The 14,253-nt window shown below is 26.8% G+C and overlaps 2 protein-coding genes across 4 annotated transcripts; one reads left to right on the top strand and one right to left on the bottom strand.

The window, feature by feature from the left end:
- Positions 1 to 1,835: 1,835 nt before the first annotated feature.
- Positions 1,836 to 5,317, bottom strand: LOC129606342 (leukocyte receptor cluster member 1 homolog). 3 transcript variants are annotated; one of them, XM_055516618.1, is made up of 2 exons: positions 4,977 to 5,317; positions 1,836 to 3,022 (listed from the first exon to the last, which is right to left on the bottom strand). In XM_055516618.1, exon 2 carries the CDS (start codon positions 2,997 to 2,999, stop codon positions 2,196 to 2,198), a length of 804 nt encoding a protein of 267 aa, XP_055372593.1. In that variant the 5' UTR covers positions 3,000 to 3,022; positions 4,977 to 5,317; the 3' UTR covers positions 1,836 to 2,195. The 3 variants fall into 3 exon arrangements, with proteins under 3 accessions (XP_055372593.1, XP_055372594.1, XP_055372592.1); XM_055516619.1 differs by lacking the exon at positions 4,977 to 5,317 and adding an exon at positions 4,692 to 4,908; XM_055516617.1 differs by lacking the exon at positions 4,977 to 5,317 and adding an exon at positions 4,692 to 4,908 and having other exon boundaries at positions 1,837 to 3,036.
- Positions 5,318 to 7,092: 1,775 nt separating this feature from the next.
- Positions 7,093 to 12,152, top strand: LOC129606199 (exportin-5). Its single transcript, XM_055516358.1, has 9 exons — positions 7,093 to 7,280; positions 7,546 to 7,878; positions 7,945 to 8,178; positions 8,250 to 9,199; positions 9,274 to 10,667; positions 10,727 to 11,099; positions 11,176 to 11,344; positions 11,410 to 11,610; positions 11,668 to 12,152. The coding sequence occupies exons 2-9, from the start codon at positions 7,600 to 7,602 to the stop codon at positions 11,845 to 11,847; spliced, it is 3,780 nt and encodes a 1,259-aa protein (XP_055372333.1). The 5' UTR covers positions 7,093 to 7,280; positions 7,546 to 7,599; the 3' UTR covers positions 11,848 to 12,152.
- The last annotated feature ends 2,101 nt before the right edge of the window (positions 12,153 to 14,253 follow it).

Genomic DNA, 14,253 nt, shown 5'->3' with positions numbered 1-14,253 from the left:
CCAATAAAAATTCGACTTTTTGTTTAGAAGGGTAACCTATACTTTTAAATTATCAGAATCGAAATGTAAACTGTAGAATAATAAATTTAAACTATGAAATTTGTAGAGGATAGCCCTAAAATCTAAAACAAAATATCTGAAACAAAAAACAATTTTTTGAAGGAAAAGAGTAAGAATTTTTATGTTGAAAACTTTTATTCTCAATAAATATGTACATATGTATGTATACGTATGTATAAGCAAAATACATAATTTATTTTTGACTGGTAAATTTAAATGAAAACTTGTATAATTTTTGGCAAGCTTCTTAAAAACAACAGCAACACTAACAGTATTATAAACAGAGAAACGTCAAATACCAAAAATCAAATATTTTTGTTTTCTCCATTTGAAAATAAATTTGTTAAGTATTATGCTTTTAATTCCACTTATTTTTTTATGATCCCGATTTTTTTTTTTTTTTAATAATTTATTACATTAACTTTAAGATGCTAATGAAAACTTGTTAATGAGTTGATACACATTACAGTTAATAAGTATTTTATAATTTATTTTATTGTGATTGCATAAATTTTATACGTGAAGGGATGTCACAAAGAAATTTTGATATTAGCAGGATCAACAATCCCACGCCCTGTTTTTCCTAATATTTTTAATTGAGTCATTGTAATTTCAAAATAAAAATTTATTTTACATCAACTAAACTAAATGAAAATTAATATATTATTATACGGCAAACTTTGATATATGTAAGTATATACAAACAATGTATGTATGTATATCCTCCGTTAAGGAACGTTACGTATGAGTAGTAAACAAGAAAGAACTTTCGTTAAATATGTATGTATGTGCACACTTTTTATTTTTTATTTTTAATTACATTGCATTTGTAAATAAATTTAACAATTAAATAGTAGTGTTTAAGTAAATAAATAATTATAAATTACATAAATAAACAGAAAAAAAATTCCGATCCCGAATTTTTTTCATGTTCAGGATTAAGTTTTAGTTTAAAGAACAACCACAACGGTACAAAGGGTCTAGCCAGGAAAAAATTCCCAACACCTTATAACAACAACGTTACCAAGTCAAAACAAAAACTTTTTTTTGCCATAAACAATGTACATATGTAACTACATACCTACATATGTTATACATACTGTCATATTTGCTCTAAAAAGGTAATGTTAATATAATATATAATTATGTATAGCTAGCGCATAACATAACGTAATAGCACTACACACATTGGTTTGTGTAATGGCAATTGCCTCACTTTTGTGTATATATTTATATAACATTCTTATATAAATATATATTGACAAAATTTTATTATCTACACACACAATATTACGGTTTCGATTCAAACTTACACAATCACGAAAATCTACCATACCAACTCAAATTTCCTATTTTCTATTTTCATTCATTCATTCATTCTTATTTTGACATTTCAATTTTTTATATGTGTATGTATGTATATGAAAAAAATATTTTACTTTTTACATTTTTATAAGCCGACTTATTTCTCTCGGTATATGAATAACTGCGACTTAATTTTAATAATATTTATGTATTGACTTTTTGCGAAAAAATATTTTATTTCCTTTCCTCCCACCATTCCTTCCATTTCGAAAATGTTATTTTCAGTTGTTTTTATTATTAAGAAAAAAATATTAAAAAAGTTTTTATGAAGAAAAATTTCAATTTGCACAAATTTAAATAAAAAAATAAATTTCAAGATTCAGAATTGGATGGATATCGATCTTTTTTTTTTATAATATTGTAATCAATTTTTTTTTGTTTTGGCACCGATACGAACATTTCTTTTTCTTAAACTCCAAGTCATACATGAAGGTTCATTCAAGTTTTTATTGTCATGTATAAACATATACTATGTACACATATGATCATATTAACGCGTTAACCAAATTTTAGCTTAGCATACCCATTATTTAGCATGCCCACAAATCCGAATATTTCTAATGAAAAAGTAACAAAAGTTAACCAATAATTAACTCTATCCGTAATTTCTTTAAGTAAGTTTTATTAAAAATAAATTTAATACAAGCTTGAGATCATTTTTAGATCTTCATAAATTCATTATACAGTTAGTTAAGTTTATATTATACATAAATACATAGGTAGTATGTTTTACAAAAACATAGGCCCAAATAAAAGTTTCATGTAATTTCTTAGGTTTTATAAAAATTTTTCAATAATTCATCTGCCCTCTTTCTTTCAATTGCTTCTCTTCTTAACCTTTCTTCTCTCAACTTCTGGATATCAATTGCTTTTAATCTTAGCTTTTCTTTTTTATTTTTATCTTTATCCTTTGATTTTTTCTTATCCTTAGATTTTTTTTTCTCTTTTTTACTTTTTTTTTCTTTTTTCTTTTTTTTCAACTTCTTTATGTTATCGTTTTTGGATTTTTCTTCTTTAGCGTCTTCTTCATCTGTTTTATAATTTTTTGATGTGCCTACAAAAATTTTCATTGGATCATGGTATTTTTTCTTTTCAGCATCTTTAACATCATCATCATTCATCTCAGAATCGGGATTGAAACGTTTTGGTGCTATATCATACCACCGTTTAAGATGGGGATTTTCGTTTTGATATTGACCTAAATACGTAAGATAACCAATTTGCTTCTCGTATTTTTCTTTTTCTTCTTTTTTTTCAATTTCATGTTCCTTATTCGCCTTCGACTGCGTATAATTTAAAGTAAAAAGATTTAAATGACCCTCAGGTTTACTGCTAGTACCTGGTTCTTGTTCTTGATTATTTTTCTGTTGATTTAAAAATGTTTTATCAATTTCATTACTTTTGTTTTGAGAATGCTGATTTCTTAAAAAAGAAATTCTAGCTTCACGTTCTGCTCTTAAAATTTGATCTTCCTTCTTTTTTGTTTCCTCTGCAGCTTTTGCTTCATCGCGCCTCACGCGTGCTATGTTATCTTTATTTCGCACGTGCCAGCTTTTATGATGTAAAATATTCATTTTTGTTTAAGTATTTGGTAAACCTAAAAAAATTTTACTTTGGGAGTAAAATTTGTAGTGAAACGAAAAATGAAAACAAAAAAAAATTTGAATGAAAATCGACGAAAACCTACATAATATTTAATATTGAATATATGTAGATAAATAGGTAAAAATGCAGAAATGATTCTAAATATAAATCAGTAGATAGGTAGGCAGGTTCTTGTATCTGAGATTAACATTATCACGTAATTGACAATTTTTCAAGTGAATAAGGAAACAATTGTAAATGTTTATTTTTTGCTCATTACGCTATTAGAATAAAATTAGAAATAAATTATAAATTTATAAAACTTATAAATATTTTACTTTTAAATTAAAGATTTTCATTTAAAACAAGCCTCCTGAACTTCAGGCTTTGCACAATGCTAATACATAATTTTTTTTTGATATAGTCTCGTTGGTCGCCCTTTGAAAGGCCTGAATATTTCTTTTTGTCAATTATTATAAACACTAATCGATTTTCTTATACAGTTTCCAACTCACGGTTTATGATGTTCTTGTTGCTGAAGAAAATAATAAAAATTCTTTTTTTTTTGTAATTTTCGGTTTCGACTGTGTTCATAAATTTTTTACATAATTTTAAATAATTTCGTTGCTTTTGTAGGTATGCTACCCACCAAATTGTGAGGGAAGTATTATAATAACATTAAATTAAAAAATTTTAAAGCATACATAAATAATTAAAGTTTGCAATAAAGTGGCTAAGATTAACAAATCTAATTCAAAATTTTAGGAAATACAAACTAAAACTTCGTTTTAATATTTGTTGATATAATATATGCAGCCTCAGAACTCAATTAACTTAACAGAAAAGACACCGTAAAAGATTTAAGTGCAGATAGCTTCCTGATTAACTACATTTTTCTTAGCAATAAAAAATATTGTCTAAAAATTTTATGCACATTTGTACCTACATATGTATATTATTCAGAAGCATTTTTTAAATGAATGTACTAAGTACATACATATTTTATATAATCAAACTTACACGCTTAAAAGACGAGATGGTTAGTTATTCTATTTGTAAAACTCCATTCATGCAGAGGAAATTAAAAGTGTTATCTATTTTTTTTACTAGTGAACGACAGGAGTTACCATTGCAAAAAACAATAAGTTGACGTCAATTCAAAACGTAGTTTGACATTTTTGTACAACGTAAAACATAGTGGTACTACTACTTTGCTTTATATTATTTTGTTTTTGTTTCTCACCTATTTCTTACTATACTATTCTTACATACATATAAAATTTCTATAGCACTATCTACATGTACTCATCTATGGATAATAAGTATGAAATTTTAAGTTTAATAAATCTTTGTGATTTTTATTATTCTCAAGCTTTTTTCCTATAGCCACAAGAGTATGAGCGAAATAAGAAAAAAATATTTTTAAACTTTACTAAATAAAAGTAACTATAAAAACCCAGTTTTGTTGGCAAATATAAATTTAATTGCTATTTATCACATCCCAACTCTACATTTTTTCTCTGTAGTGTTTGAATAAAATGCACCCACATGCAAAAACGAATACATTCAAACATACACACACTCAAACTTCTTAGATATTAGGTTTTCATTTAATATGGTTTTTTTTTTAATTTTGTGTTAGGGCGTATAAATTTTATATTATTTTTTTTCAATAAATTTACCTTTTTAAAATATTTTCCGTCTTTTTGAAACTGGTTAAGTTTCAAATGCAAATATTATTTGAAATTAAAATAATTTTTATTTTATGTTTAATCCAAAAGTAGTAGGTATGAAAATCAATAAATTGACATCGACTCCAAATGTCTATTAAGATATTGAAGATTCATTCCTATTATAAAATTCCTATAAATTTCATTTTGCAATTTTCGAATAAACAAATTTTTAATTGAAAATTTGATTTTTCTCTAATTTTCCAAATTTTTAATAAAAGCTATTGGTTCTAATACCTTTTTTTATAAGGAAATGATTTTTCTAAAAAAATTTCGGAATCAAAACCAAAAAAATTTTATTCTTTGAAAAATCACTATTCTTTTTTTTTATATTTTTTTGCTGTTGCAAAAATTTTTAAAAATTAAATTACACTAAAATTATTTTTAATAAATCAAAGCATTTTTTAAATTAAATATTAATTTTATTCCACAGATTTATTTTTATTTAGAGATATTAAAATTTTTTTATTTATTTTTGAAAATGTCAACTTTAAAATATCTCTACTAAAAATGTATTTTAGGGCGATGCAAACGCACGGCAAATCCACGAAAAACTGAAAATCTTAAAACAAGATGAAGTAAATTTGGATTGTTTCCAATTTCAATATGAAATTCTGACTATATACAAAAGCTGAAGCTAATTGAAAGTCGAATGTCAAAAAACAATGTGGATTCTAATTTGTGATTGTCAATTTTGACATTTTGATGTTTCTTAAGTGATACCTTCTTTACTTAATTTTAGTAGGACATTGGAAAATCAATACTTGCACGTAGTATAATAATTCATACTTAAACTTAAATTCATATCAGCTAAATTTTCGCTTATTTAGCTGCATATCATTCGTTCGCTTATTTAGCTGCGTAGTATTATAAACCACAAAGAAAAGAAAGTTAAAAAATACTTCAATCAATTAGAAAAAAAATAAACCTCGAAGCTAATATAATGTAATAAATAGATTTTGTTGCATTCCAGTAGCTTCGAAATAGTCAACTTTAAAATTATATATTCGTTAATTTTCAAATATTTGAAAACAAATACGTAAATAAATAAAATTATTATGTCATGCTTACAGCTACATAATTGCTAAAAATATAAGGATTGTAAACTTAAACATGATTATGATTTAAATTATATAATGTTAATAATGTTATCAATTAGGTTAAAAGAATTTTAAACTTTATTATTAAGTACCCAAACTCAATTACGACGTAAGACCTAAATTTTCTGTCAAAAATTTTAAAATCTATATATTTAAATACGCAACGTATTGCATGTTCAACTTTTAAAATTTTAAAACTGGAACAAACTTTTAGCGTACACAAAATTTTTTTACCATTTTTTTGTATTTTTGTTAATGATTGACCGTACTGAAGTATAAGACTAGTACGTCGTACGTCATTATTTACGTTACGTTCTAAGAGTATACATACAAAAATATGTAGAGCTGCAACATTTAAAATTTTATAAACACTATATTTAAAATTTAAAATACTATCAAATATTCGCAATAACAGAACGTTTTATTTTTATCCTTGATATTTTTGTTATTCCAAGGTTTATACTGATTTATTGAAAGAACTCTTAGTTAAGCACCAATTCACAAAAGGAACAGTATGTGTAAAAACTGAACGTTTGTGTAAAATAGTTTCTTTAGACTGATTTTATCTTATCTACTGGAATATACAGAATGATATTTTAAAAACTGAGTTATTTCCAAACGTGAAAAAGTTATGTCAAAACATAATTTTGTATGACGAAACGGCAGTATATCAGAAGTCCTGCAAACGGCAAATAATACGAAGAATTATTTTTCTTGCAGGACTCAATTACGATTAAAACATTGTTTTTGATATTCCATCCAAAGTTCTAAAATATTTTTCGATCTTTTTTAAAGTCATGTACATAATATCAAGTACACAATATCGCATTCAAAGCAAACAACTTTAATTTCTTTTTAAGAATAGCAAACTTAGAATGAACTTTTTTAGATTGTTAAGATCACTATTAAAAACATGACACACCTTCGACTAAGCAGGTGTGTTAATTATTACGCGTGTCACTCTTCACGTTAATCTGTTTTCATATTCAAAAAAGATATACTTCGGTTTAGCCAAAGAACTCATATTTGTAACGAAAATAGTTTAAGGTACAGTGTAGTGAAAGGTATAGTGCCTCATCCCTTCCAAAAATTAGAGCTTCAAATTGGTATGTTGGTTTGATTTGAATTTAATTCAACTCAACCCTTCTCTACATTACAATGTAATGTCAAATTTACTTTATAAACTTGTCATGTCGGAGTGTCAAATTAAATTATATACATACTATGTAGTTAAATTAAGGGTAGAAAGGCAGAAGACGCTCCGGTCAGTTTTTGTTACATTAAAGTGCTGAAGTTACTTAAATTTTCGATAAAGTTACATTATTATTAAGTTTTTTATACATATTAATTAAAAATAAATAAGAAAAAAATCAATGTTACTAACATTTTGATGTTGGAGCATATATGCATTTTTCAAAAAAAAAAAAAAATAATTTAAAAGGTAAATTGTATTTATAAAAAAACGCATGGTGAAAACGTTTTTAAAAAAATTTGTAATGTTGGCGGACTTATACGGTTTTCTTTAATAATTTATCAATATGATTTGAAAACATATTTTTATTTATACTAAAGAACAAATTTTGTTTTAAAATTTTAATAATTGCTCTATCATAATTTTTAACGTCGTTCCTTAAAAATTTAACCTTACGAAATATAGCAAAATCGTTTTGAAATAAGTGTCATACGATTTATTATTGTTTTTGCAGAAAAAGTCTGGCTCAGTATTTTGTGAACAGTTGATTGAATATTAATTACTACAAATGGAGCAAAATCCGAACATTCCAGCTTTAGCAAATGAATTAGCTCAAGCCATTGAAGTAATTATGAATCCTGTAACACCCCAAACAAATCGCATGGAAGCCTATATAGCTTGTGAACAGTTTAAAGAAGCTTCACCGTTATGCGCTCAAGCTGGGTTGTATTTAGCGGGCGGACAACAATATAACAGTAACGTAAAACACTTTGGTTTACAATTAATGGAGCATACTATAAGGTTGAAATGGAATACTATATCACAAGAAGAAAAAATTTTCATAAAGGTGAATTCGCAGAAGTAATTCCGAAATGAAAATTTATGTTAATATTTGGTTATATATTTTACGTAGGAAAATGCTATGAAACTTTTATTAACCGGTGTTGGTCCAGCTGAAGATACCTCTTTATCACATTTGAAAGATGCACTTTCGCGTATTATAGTAGAAATGATAAAGCGAGAATGGCCACAGCAATGGACAACTTTACTTTCAGAACTCTCGGATGCATGCACAAAGGGAGAAGCTCAAACTGAACTTGTTTTATTGATATTTCTGCGATTGGTTGAAGATGTTGCATTACTTCAAGTTAGTAAAATTAATACATTTTAAGAAAGAATGCTTGAAATATCAAAATATAAAATGCATATATTTTACAGACTATTGAATCAAACCAACGCCGTAAGGATATCTATGCCGCTTTAACTAGCAACATGAGTGAAATTTTTGAATTTTTTTTGCGATTAATAGAACTACATGTGACTGCGTTTAGAGAATCAACCTCACTGGGTAATATTCAAAAGGCCAGTGCACATAGTCGGGTCGTACAAGTTGTATTACTTACTTTAACTGGTTTTGTTGAATGGGTGTCAATTAATCATATCATGTGTGGTGATGGAAAGATTTTGCACATTTTATGCATTTTGTTAAATGATTCTGCTTTTCAAATTGACGCCGCGGAGTGTTTAGCACAGATTGTAAATAGAAAAGGGCAAGTCAAAGACCGGAAACCTTTACTGACTCTGTTTAGCGAAAGTCCTATGAATTACATTTACACTTCAGCTCAAACTCCACCACTTGGTGCTACAATTGAACAAAACCATGCATTTTTAAAAAAATTGACACAAGTATTTAATGGCTTGGCACAGTTAATAACCGCTCTTTGGGGCAAAGATGATGGTGCTATACAACGTCCACAACATTTTTCTGCATATTTAGAAGCTTTATATATTATTACCAGACACCCTAGTTTAACGGTAGCCCATGGAGCAGCTCAAGTTTGGACAATTTTATTAAAACACGACCAAATTTCAAAAGATCCTTATACGGCAAATTATATTCCAAAATTAATTCAAGTTGTGGGCCCAAGAATTGTTAAAATAGGGTATCCGAATTCAAGGTCCATAAGTATAACAATGACTACTGAATCATTTATTAGTTTAGAATACGACAGCGAAGAAGAATACTTTCTATTTTTCCATCGCGCCAGAACTGATTTTATGGAAATATTTCGTCAAACTACTTTAATAGCACCAATCATAACGTTCGGGTATTGCGAACAGTGGTTAAAAATGAGACTTGCTAAATCACATTCCGAAATAAACACTAAGTAAGTGTATAGTATAATCTGTCACGTTATATTATTTAAGTATTTATATTATTATTTAAGTATTTATTTTGTAGTTGTAGCGTATTTGATCCGGTTTATTTAGAATGGGAAGCTCTTGTAACGGTTTTAGATGGTGTGCTCAGTCGAATACTAATGGTAACAGAGCGACCTGCAGTGACCACGGGTTTGAATTTATTAGAGGACTGCTTAAAAGTTAATACAAACGATCCAGTTATTATTTCAATAGTTCTTTCTTGTATATCAGCTTTGTTTGTATTTTTGAGTATGTCAAGTTGTCAATTAACATCAGCAAACTGTGTTGCAATGAGTGGAGTCAGTTTATTACCACGTGTTTTGGATAAAATATTTTCTGCTTTAGTATATCCGTTTGATGATGACGATCCTATTCAAATGTCATCTTCATCTAATTTGCAAAAAGAACTAAAAAAAATAACGAAACGTGAAGCTGTGAAAAATTTAAGACGTCATTCAGCATCCTTAATGGTGAAATTAGCAATAAAATTTCCTTTACTGTTATTACCAGTTTTTGAACAAATAAATTCCACTGTAAAAAACTTTGCAAGGCAAGCTGCAGCAGCAAGAAATTCTAGCAATCAAATCACCAAAAATACTCAAACCACTTTGAATGAAGCTCTTCTGATAATTTCAAATCACTTTTGCGATTATGAAAGGCAAACAGCTTTTGTCGCAGAAGTTTTAGCGGAAGCCCAACTGCAGTGGGTTCAACTAACAACATTTTTCAAATCCCCCTTAGATTTTATGAGCTTTGTTGGTTTAAATAAGCCACCTGCAAAAGATATGGATACCGATCCAACAGCACAAAATCGTGGGAAAATTTTAGATGCCCTCAACATTGTTGTTGGTGTTCTTAAAAGATGTACTTGGCCTGATGATCCAGATAGAGCATCACGTGGTGGTTTTGTTGTCGGCTTAACAGAGTCTGGAAACCCAATTTGTCGAAATCCTGCTGCATCGCATATTATACCGTTACTACCGAATATTTTATCTTTATTAAGAGTTTTAAATGAGCTTTTTAAACCAGAAGCACTGAATAGTTTGTCAGAAGGATACAAAAATGTTCACTCTTTATTAGAGCATGAAAAACGGTCATTAATGGGGATTCCTCCAATAATGTCTGACCCAATGGATCCAGTTTTGAGGAAACCACCGACAATGCTTGAAAAAATGCAAAATTTTATGGCACAACTATTTGATAATTGCTACCATTTAATGGGCCAATCCGGACCTTCATTAGGACGCGATTTATATCAATTACCTGGGATTGCTGATGCTTTGATTAATAGTGTATTCACAAGTATGGAATTGATACCTGACTATCGTTTAAGACCTATTATTAGAGTGTTTTTTAAACCATTCGTGTATTCTTGTGCCGTAGCATTTCATGAACCAGTTCTAATACCAATTTTTACGCATCTGTCACCATTCAGTAAATTTGTAATTTAAAATATTTTAAGAATCTTAAGTAGAAAAATTTAATTATTTCAGTGCTAAATCGTTTGACTCATCGATGGCAATATATTACGGCTCTATATGAATCTGGGGAGCTGTCAGAAGAAATTAGTGATACTCAGGAAGTTTTTGAAGATATGCTTAATCGTAGTTTAACTAGGGAATATTTGGATGTATTGAGAGTGGCCTTAGTTGGTGGTACAATTAACCCATCAATCGATCGAAATGATCAAGTTAATATTATAAACGATGTTACAATGGATCAAGATGAATTGTCGATGGATGGCGCTACGCATAACACAACAAGAGCAACCCAGTCGGCTTTAACTTCTGAAGTTATAAGTGATTTAGGTGGAAAATTGTTAAAAAATCCACTAATTTGTAATTCATTAGTTATGACTATTTTAAGGTAATACCAATTCTTTTCAAAAAGAGATTATTTTACTTTACGTGTATAGCCGTATAAAAATATACTAAAATTTCAGTGCTATTTCCTGGAACGATAGTAATTGTAGCGTTAAAAGTGTTCAACTAACTGCACCTGTAATGCGTTATTTAGCTGCAGAGCAATTATTAACTCCATCAATTGCTACTAATGCTCTAATAGCGGTTCTTAGAGGATTACAGGTTCATGGACAACATGAAACGATCCAAGTAAATAAAAACAAATTTTCAAATATATTAATTTTTAATAACAAGGTTAATGCTTTTTTGTTTAGTCTCCTCTTATTACATTAGGTGTCCAAGTCTATGAAATATTAAGACCAAAATTTCCAAATGTTTTTGAAATAATGCAACGTATCCCAAATATAAATTCAGCTGATCTACAAAAATTAGATGAAAAAATTGCGACAAGCCAAACAAAGGGAAACAAAATTGATAAATCGAAGAAAGATCTTTTCAAAAAAATTACATCGCAGGTAATTTCTTTTTGTTCAATTTTTACACACATTTGATAACGTTATTTCCATTTCAAGCTTATTAATCGAAGTATAAATCAATTATTCCGTCATGAAATTCAAATTGCCAATTTGCCACCAATGAATTTGTCTGGTAGAAACAGAACATTAGATCAAAATCGTGATATTTTAGCTGCATCAGCTGCAGAAGATGCTGGTTTAACAAAATTATTTAGTCCGGCGAGGAATTTAATTTAGAAATTTTTTATTTTACTATTATTAATATTACAATTTTTTTATCAAATTGTGTGTAATTTTTAAAATTTTTAAATACTTAGTTGAGATATTTTAAAACAAAAGAAAACTTTTAAAAAATTAATTTATTATAATAATTAGGCATTAAAAATTAATCAGTTAACCTTTTTATTTTATAAGATAAATTTTTTTTATTAAAAAAAAAATTAGTGACAATATATTATGTAATGAATTATATATATGTATATATATATATAAATGAAAATTGTATATATCAACATATTAAGAAAAATTAATATCTTAAAAAATTTGTTTGTAACCGAAAATATTACCGATTTAATGGATAAATTCTTTGTAAATTAAAATTATGAGCTTAAGTTTTAGTTTTATAAAAATAGAATTTTTCAAATTAAAATACGATTTGTAAACAATTTATTTTTAACTGCACAACATTTTACAATTTGATTTTTTTTGGATTAATTTTGTGTATGCTATTTTATTCAAATTTGTTTTTAGTTTTTTTTTTCAATCTGCATATTATACAAATGTATGTATTTACATTATGTTTCTATACATAGTTATTTTTTTACATATACATATTATTATTATATTTGTGGATAAATTTTGTTAATTCTTTGAAATTTTAAATAATACATACTAAAGCATTAGAGGTCTTCGAAAGTGGTAATTAATCACAATACTGCATGATTTTACAAAAATTTAACCTTTCTGGCAAAAGTTTTTTTCAAGAAATTTAATAAGCCTGTAGCATGTTGAAGTATGTAATTAACATTACGAAAATTCGTAACATATCCATACATAGATATATACATATATATGTATTTAAATTTTAAAAACCGATATATAGATAGCGAATCCCTAAAATAATATAATTTGTTTTAATCAAATTTATACATATTTTAAATGATTTGTTATATATTTTTCAAAAATTCCATATATAATCTTGTGTTCTACACTTTTATTTATTTATAAAATAATTAAATACTTGTTATTTTTTTATGTTTCTTGAATTACTACCTACCTAAAATAGAATTTGTTAAATATTAATTTTTTAATTATTTTATTTTATATAGTGTTAGAATTACTATCTTATAATTTTAATTTAGATAAACAATAAAATATTGAATATGAAAGAAATTAATAAATTGGAAATATTGATTTGCAAAAATGCTTGTTTTAATTAAAAAAATCTATTGTGATCAGCACATAACCGAACGCAATGTACATACATATATTGTCTAATTAAGTGAAAGTGTTACAGATTATTAAAAAAATGCCTTTTAAATACTTCTTTCCAATTTTTAGGGCGTTAGTAAGCTTTTGATTAACATACCTAGGAAATTGTAAATTTGGTAATTCTCGAGTTAATTTTGGTAAAAATCAGAACTCAAATTTCAAGAAATTCCTTCAATTAATTCCATAGATAAGATAAAAAATGTAAATTCGGCCCTTAGTTCGGTTTCCAAGCCCTGATTGTTACAAAAATTTATATGTTCAAGTAACTTTCTGCTGGGCGCTTATTTTGATGTTAAAATTTCGAAGCAAAAAGAATGCGCTGCATAAGTTTAAAAACAGAACAATTGCGCTATTAAAACCAAACATCAGCGTAACGGCAAAATTAGCTGTTCAGTATTTTACTTATGTTTTTGGTAAATTTTATATGTTTTCAATTTATTTAAAATTTGCCCTTAAATGATCAAAAACAAAATTTCGAGTCCTTGATCAATTATGTGCGAGTTTCTATAATATTTTGCAAATTAAAATAGGTACAGTTTTACACTTTAATTATAATTTATATAAAAAGTAAGTAGTACTTTACAAATTAACTATTTTTTGTAAGCTACATTCAAAATGATTCTACATTGAAATAAATTTTTACACAAAAGATTGACATCTTTGGCTCCGCCGTGATTGTCAAATGAGCGAACCAATTTATCAGAGCGCTTTGTTGTAATTTTTTTTGTATGAAATTTCTCAATAAATATGATATTGAAGAAAATAATTGTTCTTTTAAGTTAATTTGCTTTTGAAATTTAAAGTTGAAATTTCTCTAACGGATAAAAAAATTTTTGTTCTTATCATAATTTGCAAAAGCATTTGGTACCCCTGGAAGATCATTCTTTTAACGCGACAGTACATTTATATACATAAAATACATTAAATTTTTTAAGGCTTAAAAATATCAAATTTTCCAAAATTCTGCTTATAAAAACTCTAACCTCGGCAACAAAGAATCCATTTCGGAAAAATTAGTTTGCACTGAATGTATATTTACATTTCTGAATTCTATTAAATTTTATATCATTTAGCTAAAAACGTAATAAAATTATAATAATTTATATTATTTTTATTGATTTCTATTATGACATTATTTATTTTAAATTGCTT

Source organism: Condylostylus longicornis, unplaced genomic scaffold (assembly GCF_029603195.1).
Source record: "Condylostylus longicornis isolate FDR11 unplaced genomic scaffold, ASM2960319v2 ptg000018l, whole genome shotgun sequence".
Taxonomy (NCBI): Eukaryota; Metazoa; Arthropoda; class Insecta; order Diptera; family Dolichopodidae; genus Condylostylus; species Condylostylus longicornis.
Note: the sequence above shows the minus strand (reverse complement) of the source record. Positions and strands in the feature narration are given on the sequence as shown.